Genomic DNA, 22,360 nt, shown 5'->3' with positions numbered 1-22,360 from the left:
GCGTCCCTGTGTGGCAACCTGGAATGGTGTTGCATAGATTGCCTGGACCTAGAGGCTCTGGAAGTGATGCCCTGCTGCTGATGGTAGGCCCATGGGGTCCAGAAGGGTCACTGACCCGGAGGAAGCATTGTGGCTGCCATGCTGATTGGGATTCTCTGCTGGCTACGGTTCGATGTCTGCTATAGCTAGAGCGACCGGAGTTGGCCTTGGGGTGCTGTGGAGCCAGGGAGCAGTGCCTGGCTGACTGGGACCACTAATGGTACTGGGAGTCTCAGGACTGGGACCGGTGCCTCTCACTCGGGGCTGGTGAGGTTGTCGGTGCCATACTCCAGTGCCGGGTGACCGATGGTGTCGTGGACTGCTGTGCAGCTGCTGCAGGCGGGTTCGCCTCCGGTGCCGTAACCTCGCGTTGAGTCGCAGGTGCCAGGGATTAGCAGGACACCGAGCTTGAACAGGAGCGGTGCCGAGATGGTGACCTCAAGCGGCTCACCATTGCCGGCTTCCCTGTGGATGGCATCCTCTTGAGTGGTACCGGAGGCTTCTCCCTGCATGGACGGGGGTTTGGCATCAACAACTCAATGAGGTCTTTCGGTGCCTCGAAAGTGTCAGGTGTGGAGAGGTGTTGGAGGACCTCCTCCAGACATTCGTTGGCACTGAATCCGCTGGGTACCGGACTCAACAGGGCCTGGGGGGCCAGAGTCGATGGTGCCAGTTCTTGGTTCGGGCCCGCAATCTGTCTCTGTCTGCCGGGAGCTTCTTTAAGCGGCTTAGTAGCTCTTTGGGGAGAGAGCCCTCTTTCCCCTTTCTTGTGACGCTTAGTCGGTGCCAGAAAGGTCGACCGGCGCTGAGGTTGGTCATCCCGTCTCGGTGGCGGTAATTTACGGTGCCTGGGCAGTGCCAGGTCGCGCACAGATGCCGGGACACTTCGCACTGAGGAAGCCGGGGCCGGTCAGTCAGGGGCCGATGGTTGTAACGCGGCCTCCATGAGCAACTTCTTAAGGCGAGAGTCTCTTTCTTTCTTAGTGCGCAGCTTGAAGGCCTGGCAGATTTTGCAGCACTCTCCCTGATGACACTCTCCCAGACACCGGAGACAGGAGTCGTAGGGATCGCTGTTAGGCATAGATTTGCGGCACGTAGCGCAAGCTTTGAAACCCTGGGCTTGCGGCATGCCCCACAGCCCAAGACTGGTGCTGGAACTAGCTTCCAGACACCTGAATACAATGGTATTTAACTATTTAAGAACAACTCTAACTAGAAGACTGAAAGACTAAGGGATCACTCGCAAGCGAGAGAGAGAACACGTTCCAATGCTGCAACGACGGTAAGAAGGAACTGAAGGGGGGCTGGCTGGCAGGGTAATATATACACCGCCATAAGAGCGCCACTCTAGGGGGCTCCCCTGCCATCCCAACGGGAGCTGCTAAAGGAAAAAGTTTCCGACGTCTGTGCACATGACGCGCACACACCTAATTGGAATGGACGTGAACAATCACTCAAAGAAGAATCTGTTGTGTGGAAGCGAGGCTCTGGTTTGAATTGAGGCCAGGTGAGCTCCAATGAACTCTATCTGCTGTGTAGGTATCAGGGTGGATTTTTGGAAATTTATTTGCAAGCCTAGAGTGCGGAAGAGGGAGATGGTAAAGTTCATCGCTTTTAATGTCTTGTCATAGGAGCTGGCTTTGATAAGGCAGTCATCTAAGTAGGGGGAAAGTATAATCCCGTGTTTGTGGAGGTGGGCTACAACTACAGCTAGGGTCTTGGAAAGACCGAATGGAAGTACTCTGTATTGAAAATGGTCGTGTCCGTGTGTGAATCGCAGGAAGCATCTGTGCGCTGGATGAATGGATATATGGAAATAGACGTCTTGTAGGTCAAGGGCTGTGAATCAGTCCCCTTGTTCCATCGCAGGTATTATTGTGCCCAATGTAACCATCTTGAATGTTTGTACATGTACAAGCTTGTTCAGTTGGCAAAGGTCTAAAATAGGTTTCCCCGCCCCGCCTTTCTTTTGGGTCAGAAAGTAGTGGGAGTAGAACCCTTTTCCCCGATGTTGCATCAGTACATGTTCCACTGCACCTAGGTGGAGAAGATGAGCCATCTCTGCATGAAGGAGGTGCTGGTGAAAGGGGTCCCTGAAGGGAGACAGGGAAGGGTGGGCGGGGAAGATAGGAAAGGGATGAAGTAACCTGATTGAACTATTTCCAGGACCCAGCAGTCCTGAGTGATCTGTTGCCAGACATGGTGGAAAGCCTGGAGGCGGTGGCCAAATGGGCAAATAGGCGGCAGAGTCAAGGGGTGGTCGTGCAGACCCCCAACCAGCACTTCATAATTGTTGTTTGTTTCCCGATGAGTGGGAAGTAGTTGGTTGCGCCTGCTTTTGCCTGCGCCTAGGAGGTCTGTTGTGGTTACTTCCAGTCTGGACTGGAGTCGGTGATATTGTTGTTCACGGGGCCTTTGATAAGGTTGATACTGCTGTCTCCTGGGGATGGATGGGTAATATGCCCAATGTGCACAAAGTGGCCCTGGAGTCTTTCATAGCGTGAAAGACTTCATCAGGTTTTTTTTGGAAAAAAGAGTTCATCTTTGTCAAAAGGAAGATCCTCCACTTTGGTCTGCAAATCTTTGGGGATACTGGATGCAGACAGCCAGGAAGACCGGCGCATCACCACTGCAGTGGCAGTGGTGCGGGCTGCTGTATCTGCCATGTCCATCGATGCTTGTAGGGCTATCCTAGACACCAATTGACCTTCGATGAGGACTGACTTAAAGTCCGCTTTCCTGTCCTCTGGGATATGGGAGGCAAATACAAAGAGCTTGTTGTAGTTGTCATAGTCATAGCTTGCAAGGAGGGCAGAATAATTTGCAATCCTAAATTGTAGAGTGGAAGAGGTATAAACCTTGCGGCCCAGGAGGTCAAGGCATTTGAGGTCCTTGTCTTGCGAAGTGGGCCGATAGTGTGGCTACTTTGTTGTGCGTGTCGCTGCATCCACCACAAGAGAATTGGGTTGTGGGTAGGAAAATAAGAAATCAACGTCCTTCACGGGCACGTAGTATTTATGTTCAGCTTTCTTGCATGTTGGTGGGATGGATGCACAGGTCTGCCAAAGATTATCAGCTGGTTCTAGGAGAGCTTCGTTTATGGGTAGTGCAATCTTTGAGGGTGCAGAGGGTTGGAGGATTTTGAGGAGTCTATGTTGTGTCTCCTGGACTTCCTCCAAAGGGATGTCCTGGCTGAGTGCCACTCTCTTGAAAAGTTCCTGGAATTGCTTAAAGTCGTCCACATTTTATGTAGGTGGAGGCATTAGGGTGTCCTCTGCAGCTGATGGCGAGGCAGGAGCCGGTAAATCCGGGAAGAGTTCATAGTTCTCTTCAAGAGGGGGTTCAGGAGCTCTAGATGTTGATGAAGCTGGGGATATAGGCGTAGGACGAGCTTTCAGTCTGGTAGAAGGGGCACAAAGAGGAGCAGTGGCAGGAGCCGACCACGGGTACCACTGAGGCCAGGACACTGGGTAGGAAAAGTTGGGTCCCAGCCACTGGGGGACACGGTACAGAAATTGAGACTGGTTCTTATGATGCGCCGTGTCCTAGGATATGTATGGCTCCGGTGGAGGGGGAGACTCAGGTGGGAAGAACGCTGCCTGCTGCTGTATGTCATTCTCACTGTCAGTGAAAGTAGCCAGGTCAAGTGGCGAGAGCTGCTGTTCAGACAGTGAGTGCTCCATGTCTAGGAGCGGAGAGTCATGCTCAGGGACCACAAATATATCCTGCTGGTGCAGGAATTGTTGCTGCTCCCTAGGCTGGTGCGCTGCGGAGCATGAAGTGTGAGCGGCAGCCCGGAGTGATTTTTGCTTGGCTTTAGTAGGAGCCACGAGACGTTTGTAAGAGCCCCGCAGGGGGTCTGAATCTGCCCCGGCGGGGGTGGCGAGCAGGCTCAGTGCCAACGTTTTTGTTGGCACCGGGGTGGAATGCGCTGCCGGCACCGGGTCCAACATCGGTGCCTGCAGGACCAGTGCTGAGGAAAGCTTCCCGCTGCGAGAAGTCGGGTCCCTGCTTTTGCGCCCCATGTAGTTGCTACTGAGGAGCTGGGGCGGTCAGAGTTGCCTGCTCTCGGCGCTGTCAGCACCAAGGGTAAAGACCTTGCAGGAGATCCTTTACCCTTTTGAGTGTCTCTGAGAGGAGACATTAGGGCTTCCTGCCTCTTCACGTGAGAGGGTGAAGCCACACTCCCGGTCAGTTCTGACTTGGCAGGGGAGCATGAGGGAGAGGGTTTACCGCCCTTCTCCATAGGAGGCTGGAGAGCTTTCTCCATGAGAAGCATTTTTAGCTGCAAATCTGTCATGGCAAGCTCTAAATTTTAAGTTGGTACAGTGGAGACACTTTGCAGAGACGTGTGTCTCAACGAGGCATTTGAAGCGGAGTGAGTGCTTGTCAGATTGCGGCATAGACTCCTTGCAGGAGCCACATTTCTTAAAGCCTGGAGACTCCGGCATAATGAAAGTATTAGCGGCCAGGGAAGTCTCAATGAGAGACTAACTTGAGGGGGGAACTTTTTTTTTTTAAACTAACAAACTATGCTAAAGGAAAGGGAGAACTGGGAAATGACTAGCTAAATATTTCTATTTTTCTCTGCTTATTTCCTACAGTAACCAGGGAAGAGATGAGCACTGCCCCAAGTCCCACTGTAGTGAGTCGGTGTGGCTCCCCTCCTGCCCAGAAGAGGGAGCCCACGTGCAGGCACCAGAGTGGGTGGGACCACCACCGCCTGTCCCCGCCCCCCGGAAGTCAAGGGGCGGGACAGGAAGTATAAAGGCCGGCCGCCAGAGCTCAGTCGGCGGCCAGCCACCGCAGGGAGCAGACGTGTGGCCGGGAGCTCCCGGCCAGGAGACCGCCAAAGACTGAGGCCTGGACCCTAGCTGGCCCGAGCTACCCCAGGCACGCTACGAGGAGGAGCCACCGGAGCCCGTCCGCTCCCGTCACTGGGAGAATCCCTGGGAACCCCACCCCACCAACCCTGAGGGTGAGACTGTACCCGAACCCCTCCGCCCCTGCTGCTACCCAGAGGAGCCGCCTGAGGACCGTTGGCCTGACTTCCCGGCAGAGCTACCGGACCTGCCACCGAGCCCTGGCAGAGAGGAGCCCATGCAGATGGACTGGCCCGAGCCCGGCGCGACGAACGAGGTAGGCTTTGAGGGGGATCGTGGAAGTAGCCCGGGGGTAGCCGACCCCGGTCCGGCTGCAACCGAGTGTGAGCCTATGTCAGTGTGTTGCGGTCTGGATACCCCACTGACCAGCAGCGGCAGTAACCGCTGCTAGGGCCCCGGGCTGGAACGCAGTGGAATGGGTGGGCCTGCGTTCCCCCCTGCAACCCCCGCTCACGGGTGGCAGGTTTCCCCCTCACCCAACGCTTGGCTACAGAAAGCCTAGGCGTGCCTTACCTGGGCTCTGAACTGTTTGCTCGCTCAGCCCCCTGCAAACAAGGGCTTGAGCTTAACTGTGTTTGCCCCGCCCTGATCCAGGGCCTGGGCTCTGAACTGCTTGCTCGCTCAGCCCCTGCCAACAAGGGCCTGAGCTTACCTGTGTTTGCCCCGCCCTGATCCAGGGCCTGGGCTCTGAACTGTTTGCTCCGCCCCTGCAGTCAAGGGCCTGAGCTTTAACTGTGGTTGCTCCGGCCCTGCACCAAAGAGCCGGAGCTTCGGGACTAACTGACTGCTTGTTCCCACAGTAGTGAGTCGGTGTGGCTCCCCTCCTGCCCAGAAGGGTCGAGCCCCGGCTAAGACCTACTACACCCACCTTCAGCCAAGGATGGTTGCGAAGGAACTGAGGGGGGTGCAGGACGTGCGCGCTCAGGCAGACCCTAACAACACCATGAGACAGCAGCTGAGCGCGTGCAGCCAGACCAGACACTGCTACCAAAGATCTCGGATCAACGGCGCCAGGACGCACCATCACCTGGATTGGAGCACCCACCGGGACAGCACTCGAAGAAGAACCAGCTTGACCTTCACATCTCATATTGTGTTTTCAAAGCAGGCAATTAGATACGATGTGATTGAAAACACTGAAAATATCATTTTATAGCCACTTTTCAAAATATAGCCACGCTTAGAAATGTTCTCCCCTGCCTTCATTGATTAAAAACAAAACAAATGGAATTTAAACAAGTTTTTTAAAATCTGGTGACCTTCTGAAATTCCATATAATTATGATGGTGCAGCAGCACCATTCTAGTTAAGGTTGTATCATATCTTCTGTTTAAAGGTCAACCTTTCTAAGTCCTCCAAAATCAACATGCTTAGTCAGATTCCTTTGAAATTTGTTGTGCCTCTGGAGGGTACTGGGTAGGATTAGTAACCCAAAGATGGGGTCACTTGAGCCAGGGGTTAAGGAGATATAAGCCTAAAATATATATATATATATATATATATATATATATATATATATTTTTTTTTTTCAAAAAGTTTCTAGGTGAAGGTTTTTTTGTAGAGATCTAACTACTGATGTGATCAAGGTCAAAATGGTCTCAATCTGTTGAGTTTTACCCAATGTAGTACATGGTATCCACTAAATCTTTGGGGACACAAACTGAGAAAGGTATTTAAGAACACATTCACTTCTTCACTCATATAGATGTGCACTCTTGAAGGATTCCGCCCTTTCACGCTTGCCTAGGTAGTTCAAGAGAACGTACCAATGCCATTGTGCCAGTGATCCCGGCCACTGACCTTTCTAGTTCAAGCTTTTGTACACCTATGCAATAAAGATTTAACTCATGTTGCTTGCTACAAGTTGTCACTGATAAAATACAACTTGTTTTCATTTTATGGGGAGATTTACTGTGAACACAGCATAATAGTCAGCAGGTGAATTAACCAACATTTTTGTTCTATTGGATGGGCAAGAGCTGAAAATAGAGGACTTGGGGAGAGTGAGGGACAAGAAGAGGTGTTGCAGGTACAGAGGGGACAGGAAATTAGGGCAGTTGGTAGGCAAGATTTGAATTGGTTGTTTGAGAATATTATTTTATTTGCCCCCCGGGGGGGGGGGGGAGGGAGCAAGTGGCCACTTCCTGATCAAAGGGCAGATTAACGTGATGTTTCCAAAGACATATAACATGTAGGTTTAGAACAGTGCAGGTCCCTTGTTCTGAGGGAAAAGAAGGTGTGTGCTGCCAAGGTTGCCACAACACGTGGATTCTGGGTGATTCTTGGATTACGAGAGTGCAGAAGTTTGCAGGACAGCAAGGAGTACATTAGGACATGGAGATTGCTGACTACAGACTGATTTGGGTGGAAAGAGGTGGCGGGCGTTGGCATCATGTTTTGCCTAGTCTGCAGCACGTAACCAGTAACTTAAGACATTGTGATCTACCAGACATTGCTGTGATTCCATTAGGCAGAAATGATCTGGGTGTACTCCTCACACAGTGTATGAGAGCAGACTGGGACCACATCACATTTGTATTTATGAAATGCTATTGTTTTCTGTGATATGGCTAAGTGTCTGCACAACTGGTACAGTGTCAATATGAAAATCATTAATAAGTATTGGAAGAACATTAATCAGGAAATGGGAGTGTTCACAGTTGACCAAAAAATGTGTAGTGTGTCACAGAAAAATTACAAGCTCTGACACCTCGCTGTTTTTCAGATATGTAGTCAATCTATTGGATAGGTGTCAGAAGAACTTTGTCAAACATAAAACTGTCAATATTTTGGAACAGAAACCCTGTCTGTGATTTCTCTTGCCGGCCCCGACACAACCTCCAACCATTCTGAAACACAACCAGGAATACCATTCCACTGTAACATGTTGTCTTTAACTCCAGGCTCTCCATGTGAGTTGGGTTATTGTGAGTGGGATGGGGGAATAACCGCAACGGAAACAATTTGTATATCAGGGAGTAAAGACTTCAGGAAGATGCATTTCCTGCTTAAGGCAGGGGGTGGATAGGTACAGTAGTGGGAAGGGGGCCAGGTTGGAGGGGGGAATTAAGAGAATGGGTAGGGGCATGGCTGGAAAGATGTGCCAAAACAGGGCTGGTGGGGCCCAGAGAGGGGGAAGGAAGAGGGGGCTGGTTGGCTCAGTATGCAAATTGCAGGACATGATGCGTATAAGATTACTAACTCCTACCAACAATATATCTTTGCCATTAATTTCCTGTATTTTTGAACCAGAAAAGAACTCACTAATGCAGAGTTAAATTTGTTTGGTGGTGTCATCCCCTCGCAGAAAGCGGAGTTGAGCAGAATTAAAATTTCTGAAAACCAGGAAATGCAGAGGTAAGGTTGGCCATGCCCTGGCTTTTAGAAATTCGGGTTTTGCTCAACTCAACTTTTTGCAAGTGGAAAACACACTAACAAGCAACCTGAACTCTGAATTAACATAGGTTTTTGCCTCTGAATTACACATAAGTTTGTGACTACTCTATGTGATTAAAAAGAGCAAAATACAGTCATCAAAAATTCTGATAAAATGTACTTCTACTGCAAATCTTTACCTAACTCCCAGATGTATCATTTTCTACATGTTTAGAGATACACAATGAATTATTTAACACAGCAAATTCTGGGATTTTCCAAAGGGAAAGAAAAGCATTGAATTGGGAACACTCCTCCCCACTCCCCAAACAAACAAACAAAAAATCAGTAACAGCATTTATATTGCCACCATAAATGTAAAAACCAGGCTTCCCTCCACCTCCTAGAAGTACAATTTTTAAAAATTAAAAACTGCATTTCCACAGCAAAAAAATGTCAGTTCCTACTAGACAAGTGAAGAATTCTACATCACAGGCAGTCTGGTAAATCTGAAATTCTTCATTACTTCTTAATTACTGCCTTTTTCACTGGCACATTTTGCAGGGAAATCCTGAGTACAAAGAGTTAATTAGCTGAATTTCCTACCCCAAAACATGAATATTAGCAGCTACAGGGAGGAGTTGCCCACAAGAAACTTTAGGGCTTTAGGCAGTCCTGATGTCATAATTATATCTGTGTCACAGGACTGGCCTTTAAGGGGTGGGTCAGGTGCCCAGCCTACCTGTGGCAGGCTGAAGGGAAGGATCCAACCCAGCTTCACCTGGGGATCATTAACTAAGTAGCTTGAAGGCAGTTAAGTAAGGAGCTCCTGGGCTTAATAAAAGGCTTGGGAGTGCTCAGCTGGAGACAAGGCTCCTCAGAAGAAAGGAAGCTCGGGAGGAGAGGACTCTTAGGGAGATTAAGCCAGGCAAAAACTGTGCTCCTAAAGCAGGGAGAGTGAGCAGATTACAAAACTCTCTAGGCAGGGTGGCCTGTGAGAGACCCTAAACAAGCAGGGGAAATACTGCAAAAAAAAAAAAACTCTCTAGGACAGTGTTTTTCAAACTTCGGGTCATGACCCAGTACTGGGTCGCAGCATGTCAGGCACTGGGTCACTCTGGTCAGCACTGCTGATGGGGATGTTAAAAGTCCGTCGGCGGTGCTGCCCAGCTAAGGCAGGCTAGTGCCTACCTGTTTCAACACCACTCTGAGCCCTGGAAGTAGCCAACAGTGGGTCTGGCTTCTAGGCAGGGGACCACAGGGTTCCGCGCACTGCCCAAGCACCGGCTCTGCACTCCCATTGGCCAGAAACCAGCTAATGGGAAATGGGGGGGGGGCAGTGCCTGTGGGTGAAAGTCGTGCAAATCCACTTGCATGCCTCCACCTAGGAGCCAGACCTGCTGCTGGCCGCTTCTGGGGCACACTGCAGCCTATGGTGTCAGGAAAGGCGGGAAGCCTGCCTCTGCACCCCAGCTGCACTGCTGACCGGGAGCCACTGGAGGTATGTCTATGCCCCAGCCCTGAGCTCCCCACAAACCCAGAACCCCTTCCTGCACCCAAACCCCTCATCCACGGCCCCACCCCAGAGTCTGCACCCCCAGCCCAGAACCCTGACCCCCTCCCACACCCCTGCCCAGAGCCCCAGCCCACACCCTGAACCCCTCATTCCCGGCCCCATCCTGCGGCCCTCATCCTTGCACCCCATCCTTCTGCTCCAGCCCTGAGCCCCTCCCACACCCCAAGCCCCTCATCCCCAGCTCCATTGGGTGAGAGGCATCAACAATTTTCTTCAACAGGATCCCCAGAAAAAAAAAGTTTGAAAACCACTGCTCTAGGAAGTGGAGAAGCCGGCTGCCTTACAGTAGAAGGAGCTGCTGCTAGAGCCTAGATACTTTTGTTTTGGGACTATTAAGTTTTGTCTGAGCTTTGAAATAAGAGCCTATAAAACCACCATACAAGTGCTCCTTTCAGAAGGCTTTATTAAAGGAAGAGATATTGCTGTAAAGTCCAGCGTTTGGCTTCTCTTTGACCAGACAGTTGAAGTGACCTCATTGTTGCTTCACCAAGGAGAAAATTGAGGCAGGACACACTCTTTTATAGCATATGATCTGATTTTAAAACTACTGCTAGAGTTTCTACCTACATTAAATTGCTCTCTTTCTTAATAATGCTTCTTTACAACGTTAAATGTATTTGTCTTAGGCCCCATTTATACTGGGTAAACAATCCATCTTAGACGGAACTTGGTTATAAAACCAGAATCAGCGTTACTGAGATTTAAGGTACTTTTCCTCGTCAGTGTGGACTAGACACAGATTGTTGGAAATATTTTTCCATGATGGACTGAAACTAACTATGAATTTATCATCACCTTCTGTGCTCAGTGACCGTTTTAAAACTGCGCTAAAACAATGGAGGTAACCAGAGTTCACTGAGGATTTAAACCTTTTTAACTGAGCTCAGAATCTGGACCTTTGGTGATAAATGGTTTTTGCAGTTGGGTTTAAACAAGTTTTTTCAGATCCTAATCAACCAGCAAAAAACTCTTAAATCCATGCAAAACTGAACTTCATTTTAAAATGAGATCAGGTAATTCAATGCATTTTCCATTAGAGACTGGGGCTTTGTGATCGTGCAGTGTAAGCATTAGTGAAGAAGTCCAATAAAAGGGAAGGGAATCAGACTTATGAGGAATTTGGTACGGGCAGATAAATATACATTTTGGTACTAAGCAAAAAAAAATTTTTAATTGAAGAAATGAAAGCAAGACATACTTACCACTTTCCATCTTTCTTTGACCAAGATTCCCACACTGAGGATGTCTGGCTGCTCCCCTCCCCCACTCATTGCAATCTCCAGATGTGGTGGAGCTGCTATGATGAGTCTCTGTCAGTACAGATCACCCAGCTCCCAGAGGTGGATTCCATTTAACCTGAGGCTAGAGAAACAAATAGCAGCACATCAGATGTCATTAATTAATGCAAGGGCCCCTAAGCATCAGTTGTATTCCTAATATAACAGATTTGAGCTAGGCCATTCTGCTGTAGAAAAACTAAATTTAGAAAACTTCCAATTAACAGAAGTTTGACTAAAAAAATCCCCCCCCTTTTTTTTAAATGGGTTTCAGCCAACTCTACCTGGAACTAACCCAAGTCTAGCTCTAAAATGATATTTAATGGACAGAAACCATTTTAAAGGTGCAAAGAGCCAAAAACAAAAGCTATATTCTGTAGCAATCAGAATACTCTGGGAGTTTGAAATGGCTATAAGTCACCATTAAATGCAAAAAAATTGCATTTAAATGCAACTTTAAAGTTGCACAATTAAAAGTCACACACAAAAAATTGGGGAAATTAAAGAAGATAAAATTAAAATTAAGAAGTTACAGTACCTACATTGTTGGACATCATGTATATTACGCCTCTGATGGGGGGGGGTGTATTTTTTTCATACTTGTATTTTTCTGGCTAAATGTGCAGTTTAATTTGTACTGTTTATATATATATATATATATATATATATATATATATATAAATATTATTAAACAGTACAAATTAAACTGCACATTTAGCCAGAAAAATACAAGTATGAAAAAAATTCTAAGCATGAACAAGGCAGCCAGTTTAATTTATGAATTTACTGACTTTTGGTGATCTTATCTTAGATTTTTATACAGTGATATAAATGTGGTATCTTGAAGCCCAGTCCAATTCCCAATTAAATCAATGGCTCCCGATATGATTAACCACGATGGGCTAATACAGTGGTTCTCAAACTTTTGTACTGGTGCCCCCTTTCACATGCCTCTGAGTACAACTCCTCTCATAAATTAAAAAAAAGTTTTTTAAAATATTTAACACTATTATAAATTGTGGAGGTGAAGCGGGGTTTAGGCTGGAGGCTGACAGCTCGCAACCCCCCACGTAATAACCTCGTGACCCCCAATTTGAGAACTCTTGAGCTAATATGTTTTTAAAGTTGATAAATTATGGGCTTGTCTACATAGTTATAGTATAGTTATACCAGTTTAACTCCCCCAGTGGACACACCTATTCCAGAATAAGAATCACACTTTTTTTTTGTTTAGTTTAAACCCTTCCAAAGATCATCCATAAGCTAAAACAAAAAAGGCCCTCTTATATCAGAATAACTGTGTCAACATGTGGAGTTACACCAATATAGTTCTGTGGTTTAAATTCACACCTTCGCTTATACCAATATTACTTTCCTTTGTAGACAAGCCCTCTGTCTACCTGAAGTGCAAAATTATGTTTACAATTTTTAAGCACAACCTATTTCCTAGTCTAAACTTGCCACTCCTATATATTGTTAGGAATGAAGAACTTCAAAAAGACCTCACAAAACTAAGTGATTGGGCAACAAAATGGCAAATGAAATTTAATGTGGATAAATGTAAAGTAATGCACATTAGAAAAAATAACCCCAATTATACATACAATATGATGGGGGAGGGGCTAATTTAGATACAGGAAAGAGATCTTGGAGTCATCGTGGATACTTCTCTGAAGACATCCACACAGTATGCAGCGGCAGTCAAAAAAGCAAACAGGATGTTAGGAATCATTAAAAAAGGGATAGAGAATAAGACGGAGAATATCTTATTGCCATTATATAAATCCATGGTACGCCCACATCTTGAATACTGCATATAGATGTGGTCTCCTCATCTCAAAAAAGATATACTGGCATTAGAAAAGGTTCAGAGAAGGACAACTAAAATGATTAGGTGTTTGGAACGGGTCCCATATGAGGAGAGATTAAAGAGGCTAGGACTTTTCAGCTTGGAAAAGAGGAGACTAAGGGGGGATATGATAGAGGTATATAAAATCATGAGTGGTGTGGAGAAAGTGGATAAGGAAAAGTTATTTACTTGTTCCCATAATATAAGAACTAGGGGCCACTAAATGAAATTAATGGGCAGCAGGTATAAAACAAATAAAAGGAAGTTCTTCTTCACACAGTGCACAGTCAACCTGTGGAACTCCTTGCCTGAGGAGATTGGAAAGGCAAGGACTATAACCGGGTTTAAAAGAGAACTAGATAAATTTATGGAGATTAAGTCCATTAATGGCTATTAGCCAGGATGGGTAAGGAATGGTGTCCCTCGCCTCTGTTTGTTAGAGGGTGGAGATGGATGGCAGGAGAGAGATCACTTGATCATTACCTGTTAGGTTCACTCCCTCTGGGGCACCTGGCATTGAACCACTGTAGTCAGACAAGATACTGGGCTGGATGGACCTTTGGTCTGACCCAGTATGGCCATTCTTATGTTCTAACACATGTTGTTGTTGTGCACATTTAACTTCTTAGTATTTGTTTGAGGTTTTGATTTTTTGTTTGTTTGTTCTTAATAGAACAATGGTAATGTTCCCAATTAGGCTTTGAAGTTAACTCCTCATTCAGATGAATGGGCACATGAGAGCCAGTTCCCACATTTGCTGCTACTATGGTTTGGCAAGAGAATTTTTTTAAAAGGTTACAGAAAAAAAGATGGAATTTTTTAAACCCCTTCCTTGTTCATTACAAGCTTAGAATTTTACTCCTGGGGGAATTCTGCACCACTGCACGTGGGCAGAATTCATGTCCCACAGAGATTTATTTGCTTCCCTGCAGAAAAATGATTTTCTGACAGGAAAGCAGCGGGAAGCAGCAAGAGCAGTCACGCACCACTCCCTAGCTGTGCGGGTACATGGTTTCAGGCACCCAGAGCAGCTGGCAGAGAGGTAAATCACTGCAGGGCTGGGAACACCCCAGCCAGTGGCTACTACCCTGAGCCGGAATCAGCTGCTAGTCCCGGATGGGCTGGAGGCAGGAGAGGATGGGACTTCCTCTTCCCCTGCAAGGAGTGGCTGAGGCTGTGTCAGACCCACCCCCAGAAACCTCCCCCAGCTGCAGGAAGCTCAGCATCCTCCCCTGCTTCCTGCCCCCGTCGCTCCTCAGCTGCAGGGGGAAGGGTCATTATGCACGGGAGCTGCTCACCCATCCGCCCAACCTCCATGCATCTGGACCTCCCAGATATGCCCACCAAGCCTCATTCCGTACACCCAGAACCCCCCTAGCCCTCCATACCTAAATCCCACCCCACTGAATCTCAACCCCTGCATCTGGAGCCCCCCTGCACCCAGACCCCCCCCCATCTCCAGATCACCACCCTGACAAGCCCCACACTCAGACCCTCATACCACTGACCCCCCAACTAGCTGCACCCAGACCCCTACCCCACCAAGCCCCACCCCCTCAGCACTGAGACTCGCCTGCTGAGACCCCCCACAACCAGACCCCTCTGCTGAACCCCAACCACTTTCACCTGGAAGCTCCTCCAGAGTCCCATTGCCCCTGCATCTGGAACCCCCCCAACAAGCCTCTGTGCATCCAGATCCCCCCACACCTAGACCCCCTCAATGAGCTGCCTGCACCCAGATTGTCCCACACAGAATCCTCCCACCCCACCCCTGGATCCCCCCCCACACTGAGCCCTTCCACACTTGGATCCTGACTAGTTGAGCCTGTCTGCCCCACACCTGGTGCACCTAGTGCAGAGGGGCAGGACTCCTGGGTGTTTCTGGGGCAGGTCCAGGCCTTGTGCTGTGCCACGGTCGGGTGCAGCCTCACCTCTGAGTCTGTGTCCCAGGGGCAGGGAGGCGGCAGTGTGATCTCTCACCTTCATACTGTCAGTTGCATGTGCCTCCCTGATTCAAGTGGTCTTTTCAACAGCCCCAGTAGCCTTGTCTACATAAGGAACCTTTTACAAAAATTTTCCACCCCTGCTAACATGTTTTCAACCGTACTTGTACAAGCAACCTTGAGACCCCAGCATGGAGCTTTTTGCTTTCAACACTGTCAGTTAAACTTACTCTAAACAAGTCTAAGGCTTTGTCTACACTGGAACATTAGTCTGGATTAACAAAAAGTATGAATTTAAACAGGATTAAGTCCCTGTGTGGATGCTCTCACTCAGAATAAAAGTAGTCTTAATTTTGTTTAATTTAATTCAAGTGAATTAAGATAAAACGAATGAAGGCTACTTTTATTCAGGAGTATCCCCACACAGTGATTTAATCTGGTATTACACCCACAGAGTAATGCCAGTAAATTTTCTACTCCCCCATTAGAAAAGGTCATACTGAAGTTATGTTGAAAAAGGATGCCAGAGAGTCATTTGTACTAAAGCTCCAATGTTACTAACCAATGTTACAAACAATGGATTTTTTTTTAAATAAAAGCTCCATAATGTAGACAAGGACTAAACAGGTCAGGGCTGGGCAGAGAAAACTTGTAATAATGTCATAAAAGGGGCAGCGCTCCATTAAATTCTTCTCAAATTAGATGCCCACTGAGCAGTCTCAGTGATTTTTCATTAACTTTAATCTTTATTCTTCCCCCTTCAACACACGAAGCAAAGTAAATTATCCTTACTACGTAACATGCCCATGCCCAGTTTGAGGCTTCAGTTTTGCTGTCTGCCCTGTTCAAAAAGGCGTAGTTCAAATTTCTTTACAATGGGGAAAGTATTCCATTCACTGTCCCGATAACCCCAAAATAGCAGTAAGTATTTTGCTCAAACTTGCAAATAAAAATTACTACTGGACAGACACCAACCATGTCAGCCTAAAATTACTAAACTGTGAAATTAAGGTGTTATGAAGCAAGCAGTTTTACAGTTTTATATCAATACTGCTACCAATCCTGACTGAATACCATATTTCAATTACAATTTATCACATGTATGATAATTAAGGCTACATTTATGTCACGAGGTCATGGAAGTCATAAAGAACCCGTCGCGCCGAATTACCCAACAGCGAAGACCTGGAGCTGCCTGTGGGAAACCCGTGCTGGAGCCGCAAGGTAGCAGGCGCCCCCCAGCGGGCACAGGGAGGAGCGTCACTCGGCCACCACAAAACGAGGGTGGGGGGAGCAGGAGCTGCCAATGCAAGATGCAGGCAGCAGAGCCCGAACACCCGGACGTGCTGGAAAGAGCCGAGTGAGTGCTCAGGGGAGCGGCCGCTCCCCCTGCTCCCCCCCAGGCACCCTGCTGCGTGACTTTTACTAAAAATAACCATGACAAAAATCTTAGCCTTAATGACAATGAACCTTTCTGAGTGCTGAACTCTGTTCACACTCTGGATCCTGACTGCATTTAATGCAGCATCATTAATTTGCATCAAATGCAACACCACCAATACGTACAGCCATAGAGCTGTACATGGTACACCTTTATATTGCTGCAGATACATTTGGTGTTACTCCTGATCTGTCAAATACAATGGTATTAAGATGTCTATTTTATGGCCAACAGCAATAGAAGTTTTTCCACGTGTATAGAATATCTCAACACTGTTTTGATAGGACTAATTCTATGGGCAAGAGGTCTCTTTTCAACAGATTTAATGATAAAGTAATAACTAGGGCCCTACCAAATTCATGGCCATGAAAAACAAACACCTCACACACTGTGAAATCTGTATAGTATAGAGTAAAATCACACAAAAGACCAGATTTCACAGGGGAGACCAGCGTTTCTCAAACTGGGGGTCCTGACCCAAAAGAGTTGTGGGGGACAGGGGGTTTGAAGGTTATTTTAAGGGGGTCGTGGTATTGCCACTCTTACTTCTGCACTGCATTCAAAGCTGGGTGGTCGGAGAGTGGCGGCTTTTGGTCAGGCACCCAGCTCTGAAGGTAGCACCCCACCAGCAGCAGCGCAGAACTAAGGGTAGCAATACTTCAACCCCCCCTACAATAACCTTGCGACCACCCCACAACTTCTTTTTGGGTCAGGACCCCTACAATTACAACACCATGAAATTTCAGATTTCAATAGCTGAAATCATGAAATTAACAATTTTTAAAATCCTATGACCGGGAAACTGACCGAAATGGACTGTGAATTTGGTAGGGCCCTAGTAATAACACTGTTCAGTATTAAAATTCTCTTGAACTATAAGATGACCTGATAAATCTTGTAAGTGAATGAGCCAAATGCAATGCAACATATGACTATGCAATGAACAACAACTTTCCTCTAACACACTATTTAGACTGCAGAATAAATTTAACTTGGGAATACATGAATTTGTACAAAAATGCAATGTGCATAAGGACTCAAGATTTCCATCCACCTTTTGTAACCAGAATTGCATTAGTCATTCCAAAAGGTAGGATATACATCTTTATTATATCATCATCACAGTGGTCCTGATTTTAGTCTTATATTTTAACCCTGAATTACAAGCCCTAATGGTTGTGAAGAAAACCTTCCAAATGAGAACAAAACATAATTAATGCAATCTTGTGTCTTCCTTCCTCAAGCTCACGGGTGCAAAAAGCTCCAACTGTCTCCTATTCAGCTGCCAAAACCTCCAGCTTCCCTTTTGGCAACTTCTGCATTACAGTTATGTTGTCACTACAAGAGTCTGTCGCACTTTCACAGTTTGAGGACAAAGTTAAATACATTGAATTTAGTATCAAAACAACACTAATTTAAAAAAAAATAAACAAGAAAGCACAACATACACTTGAAGCCACCACACAATTTCCAGATTGAAATAGAATTCAGCAACAAAATGTTCCCCCCTCCCAAAAAAAACACCACACACACACACACACACACACACACACACACACACACACACACACACACAGAAGGAATCCTTCTAAAGCAGGAATTCTCAACCCTTTTTAGAATCATGCCCCCCAACCTTTAAAAAGACACACACAAAACAACAACCTTGGAGTCCCTCTCTCCCCCTTACAAAACGGGACTTTCCCCCGTAATCTAGCTGGAACTGGAGCCATTAATACATTGATTCCAATACAGGGGAGTCTACTTTAAATAAATTAGTCCTTTGATCTTGCTGTCTAACTGTGCACAGGCTAGGATTTAAAAGCACATACCTTAATATCCAAAAAGTTTTCAGGGCACTATTTCTCAATTTCAGCATCAAAGAGTGATAGTTGGTGTTGTGACTCCAAGCACCAATGCCTCTCACTCAAATTTAGCTCGGCCTCTCCACCTTGGTCATGACAGAGTGGTGGCCAGACCAAATTAGAGTGAGTGAGAAGGCTTGCCACAATCTCTTAGAAACTTTGATTTACGCCTTCCCCCAGGTTGAGAACTGCTGTTCTAAAGAATTCAGGTTCTGAGTACTGCTTGACAGAGTCAATTGCTTGCTCATAAATATAAAAAAAAACAAAACAACTGAATCTGGATTTACTTACAACCAAGAGTTACTTCCAAATCAAGCAAACTAGTGTGATTACTTATTAATCCCAAAAATCCACCTAAAGAGCAAAACAAAACAAAAATTAGGGCTCTCAAGTGATTACAATTTTTTATCACAATTAAAAAAATTTATTGTGCTTAATTGCACTGTTAAACAATAATAAAATACCATTTAAATATTTTTGGATGTTTTCTACATTTTCAAATATATTGATTTCAATTACAACACAAAATACAAAGTGTACAGTGCTCAATTTATATTTTTTATTATAAACATCTGTACTGCAAAAAAGCAACTTCAGTTCACCTCACTGAAGTACTGTAGTGCAATCTCTTTATCATGAAAGTTGGGCTTACAAATGTAGAATTATGTTAAAAAAATAATAACTGCACTTAATAAAACAATGTAAAACTTTAGAGCCTACAAGTCCACTCAGTCCTACTTCTTGTTCAGCCAATCACTCAGACAAATAAGCATTCAGTGTTGGGGGAGGACAGGGAAGGGAGAAGTAAGCAATGACTTGTGCAGGAGGAGGGTGACGAAGGTGTCTTGCTGCTGCTTCTGGAAGGATGGTTTCTGGTACTGGGCTCACAGGCTTGCCTCCTTTTATTGAGCTAGGTGGGCTCCCTTCAGCTGAGTGAGCCCTTTTTTGCAAGGGAGGGTGGATTTTACCTCAGGGACTCCTATTGCATGGGAGGAGAGGCTGGTGCACGGAGGTTGAGCTCGCCAGGCCATGTTCTTTATGGGGTACTCCCGGAGTGAGCGGCCAGCTAGGGGCAATGGGGCACAACGCAGAGGGGTTGGTCCCGGGAGTGAGGGGCCGGCTGGAAACAATAGGGCCCGAGTTGGCTAGGGTGCTGATACTTCCCGTTTTGGCTAGGATAGTCCCCTTTTTCAGCTCTGTCCCGGCCGTCCCTACTTCTTTGCCAAAACTGGGCATTTGTCCCGGCTGCAAGGCAGAGCAAAGTGGAGAGAGGTGGCTGCTGCCTGGGAATCAGCTGAAGGCAGCAATGCCCGCTAGCAGGAAAGTGGAGAAATTTGTTCCTGGTGGGCAGTGATGGCTTCAGAGCTGACCCCTGGGCAGAGCAGAGCTGGGGAGAGGGGGGGAAATCGGCCTCAGCCAGGGAGGCATGGAGCTCGGGGGCGGGGAGATCAGCCTCCGCTGTGGGCAGCACAGGACTGGGGGGGGGGGGTGAGGATTGAGCCCCAGCCATGGGCAGTGTGGAGCTGAGGGGGGGCAGGTTCAACCCCAGCTGCAGGCAGCATGGGGCTTGGGGTCAGCCCCAGCTGCGGATGGCACAGGAGGCTTAGCCCCAGCCCTGGGTGGCACAGGAGGGAGGGGTCAGCCCCAGCTGCGGGAGACAGGGGGCTCGGGGGTGGGAGTCTACCCCTGAGTTGGGATGGGAGTCAGTCCTAGGGTTACCATACGTCCTCTTTTTCCCCGGACATGTCCGGCTTTTCGGCGCTCAAACCCCCGTCCGGGGGGAATTGCCAAAAAGCCGAACATGTCCGGGAAAATGGCGGCTCTGCTCCTCCCCTGACTCTTCGGCTCTGTTTAAGAGCCGGGCATGGGGGCTGCCCGAAGCCGGTAGCGCTTGGGCTTCGGGCAGCCCCCTTGCCTCCGGACCCTGCGCCGCCGGAGTCCGGGACGGGAAGTGCCCGGCTGGGGGCGCAGGGTCCGGAGGCAAGGGGGCTGCCCGAAGCCCAAGCGCTACCGGCTTCACGGTTTGCCGGGCAGCCTCCAGACCCTGCGCCCCCGGCTGGGCGCTTCCCCTCCCGGGCTCCAGCTGTGCTGGGGAAGCGCCGGTCGGGGGCGCAGGGTTTGGGGGCTGCCCGGCAAACCGTGAAGCCGGTAGCCTGGGGCAGCCCTTTCCGCGTGGCTGGGAGTGGGAGGGAGCGGAGTTAGGGCGGGGAAGGGGCGGAGTTGGGGCGGGACTGGGGTTGGGGAAATGGGCGGGGCCAGGGCCCATGGAGGGTCCTCTTTTTTTATTTAATAGATATGGTAACCCTAGTCAGTCCCAGTCCTAGGTAGCACAGGGGGAGAGGTCAGCCCCAGCTGAGGGCGGCACGGTGTTCATCCCGAGCTGTGGGCAACACAGGGAGGGCGGTTTGGGTGAGATCTGCAATGGGGGGCCCTGCTCCGGCGAGCCCCTGGCCATCTTGTTTTAACTTTGAAAATGCAGGGATGAGAACTGACTTACTTTCTGTAGCCTCCTCTTCCTGTCCTCTGGTGGCGGCTTGTGTTACTGCACCTGACCAGATAGGTTTTTCGGAGCAGCTCATGCAGCCCTCCGGCCCATAGGTCTGTGATTAACGCACATTAAAAAAATTAACGCATTAATTGTGCTGTGCATTAATCGCAGATGTTAAAGGCAGTTAATTGACAGCCCTATTTTTTGTTACAAATATCTGCACTGTAAAAAACAAGAAATTGTATTTTTCAATTCACCTAATACAAGTACTGTAGTGCAATCTCTTTATCATGAAAGTTGAACTTACAAATCATAGAATATTAGGGTTGGAAGGGACCTCAGGAGGTCATCTAGTCCAAACCCCTGCTCAAAGCAGGGCCAATTCCCAACTAAGTCATCCCAGCCAGGGCTTTGTCAAGCCGGACCTTAAAAACCTCTAAGGAAGGAGATTCCACCACCTCCCTAGGTAACCCATTCCAATGCTTCGCCACCCTCCTAGTGAAAAAGTTTTTCTTAATATCCAACCTAAACCTCCCCCACTACAACTTGAGACCTTACTCCTTGTTCTATCATCTGCTAACCACTGAGAACAGTCTAGATCCATCTTCTTTGGAACCCCCTTTCAGGTAGTTGCTTTCAACTACTAAATCCACCCTCATTCTTCTCTTCTGCAGACTAAACAATTCCAGTTCCCTCAGCCTCTCATAAGTCATGTGCTCCAGCCCCCTAATCATTTTTGTTGCCCTCCGCTGGACTCTTTCCAATTTTTCCACATCCTTCTTGTAGTGTGGGGCCCAAAACTGGACACAGTACTCCAGATGAGGCCTCACCAATGTCGAATAGAGGGGAGTGATCACATCCCTCGATCTGCTGGCAATGCCCCTACTTATACAGCCCAAAATGCTGTTAGCCTTCTTGGCAACAACGGGACACTGTTGACTCATATCCAGCTTCTCGTCCACTGTAACCCCTAAGTCCTTGTAGAATTATGTACAAAAAAAAAAAAAAACCTGCATTCAAAAATAAAACCATGTAAAACTTTAGAGCCTACAAGTCCACTCAGTCCTACTTCAGCCAATCACTCAGATAAACAAGTTTGGTTACAATTTGCAGGAAATAATGCTGCCCACTTCTTGTTTACAATGTCACTTGAAAGTGAGAACAGGCGTTTGCATGGCACTGTTGTAGCCAGTGTCGCAAGATATTTACATGCCAGATGCGCTAAAGATTCATATGTCCCTTCATGCTTCAACTACCATTCCAGAGGACATGCGTCCTTGCTGATGACAGATTCTGCTTGATAATGATCCAAAGCAGAGCGGATTGACGCATGTTCATTTTCATCATCCAAGTCAGATGCCACCAGCAGAAGGTTGATTTTCTTTTTTGATGGCTCAGGTTCTGTACTTTCCACATCGGAGTGTTGCTCTTTTAAGACTTCTGAAAGCAAGCTCCACACTTCATCCCTCTCAGATTTTGGAAGGCACTTCAGAGTCTTAAACCTTGGGTTGAGTGCGGTAACTATTTTTAGAAATCTCAGATTGGTAGCTTCTTTGCGTTGTATCAAATCTGCTGTGAAAGTGTTCTTAAAACAAACATGTGCTGGGTAAAACAAAGCAGGAGGCAT

General features: G+C 47.5%; 1 protein-coding gene across 11 annotated transcripts in view; it reads right to left on the bottom strand.

Annotated features, from left to right (window-relative positions):
• TTBK2 (tau tubulin kinase 2) overlaps nt 1-22,360 on the bottom strand; it is a 314,450-nt gene that overhangs the window by 181,821 nt on the left and 110,269 nt on the right. For 8 of the 11 annotated variants that reach the window (XM_065595339.1, XM_008169904.3, XM_065595338.1 and 5 more), the window contains one exon: nt 11,076-11,235. In XM_065595339.1, the coding sequence (XP_065451411.1) occupies nt 11,076-11,144 (69 nt within the window). In that variant the 5' untranslated portion in view covers nt 11,145-11,235. Of the gene's footprint in view, nt 1-11,075; nt 11,236-18,536; nt 18,595-22,360 lie in introns of those variants that run through there. The other 3 variants (XM_065595341.1, XM_065595337.1, XM_005284631.4) reach the window with 2 other exon arrangements.

The sequence above is a fragment of the Chrysemys picta genome, chromosome 4 (assembly GCF_011386835.1).
Source record: "Chrysemys picta bellii isolate R12L10 chromosome 4, ASM1138683v2, whole genome shotgun sequence".
Classification (NCBI taxonomy): Eukaryota; Metazoa; Chordata; order Testudines; family Emydidae; genus Chrysemys; species Chrysemys picta.
This window is presented reverse-complemented; position numbering and strand designations above follow the sequence as displayed.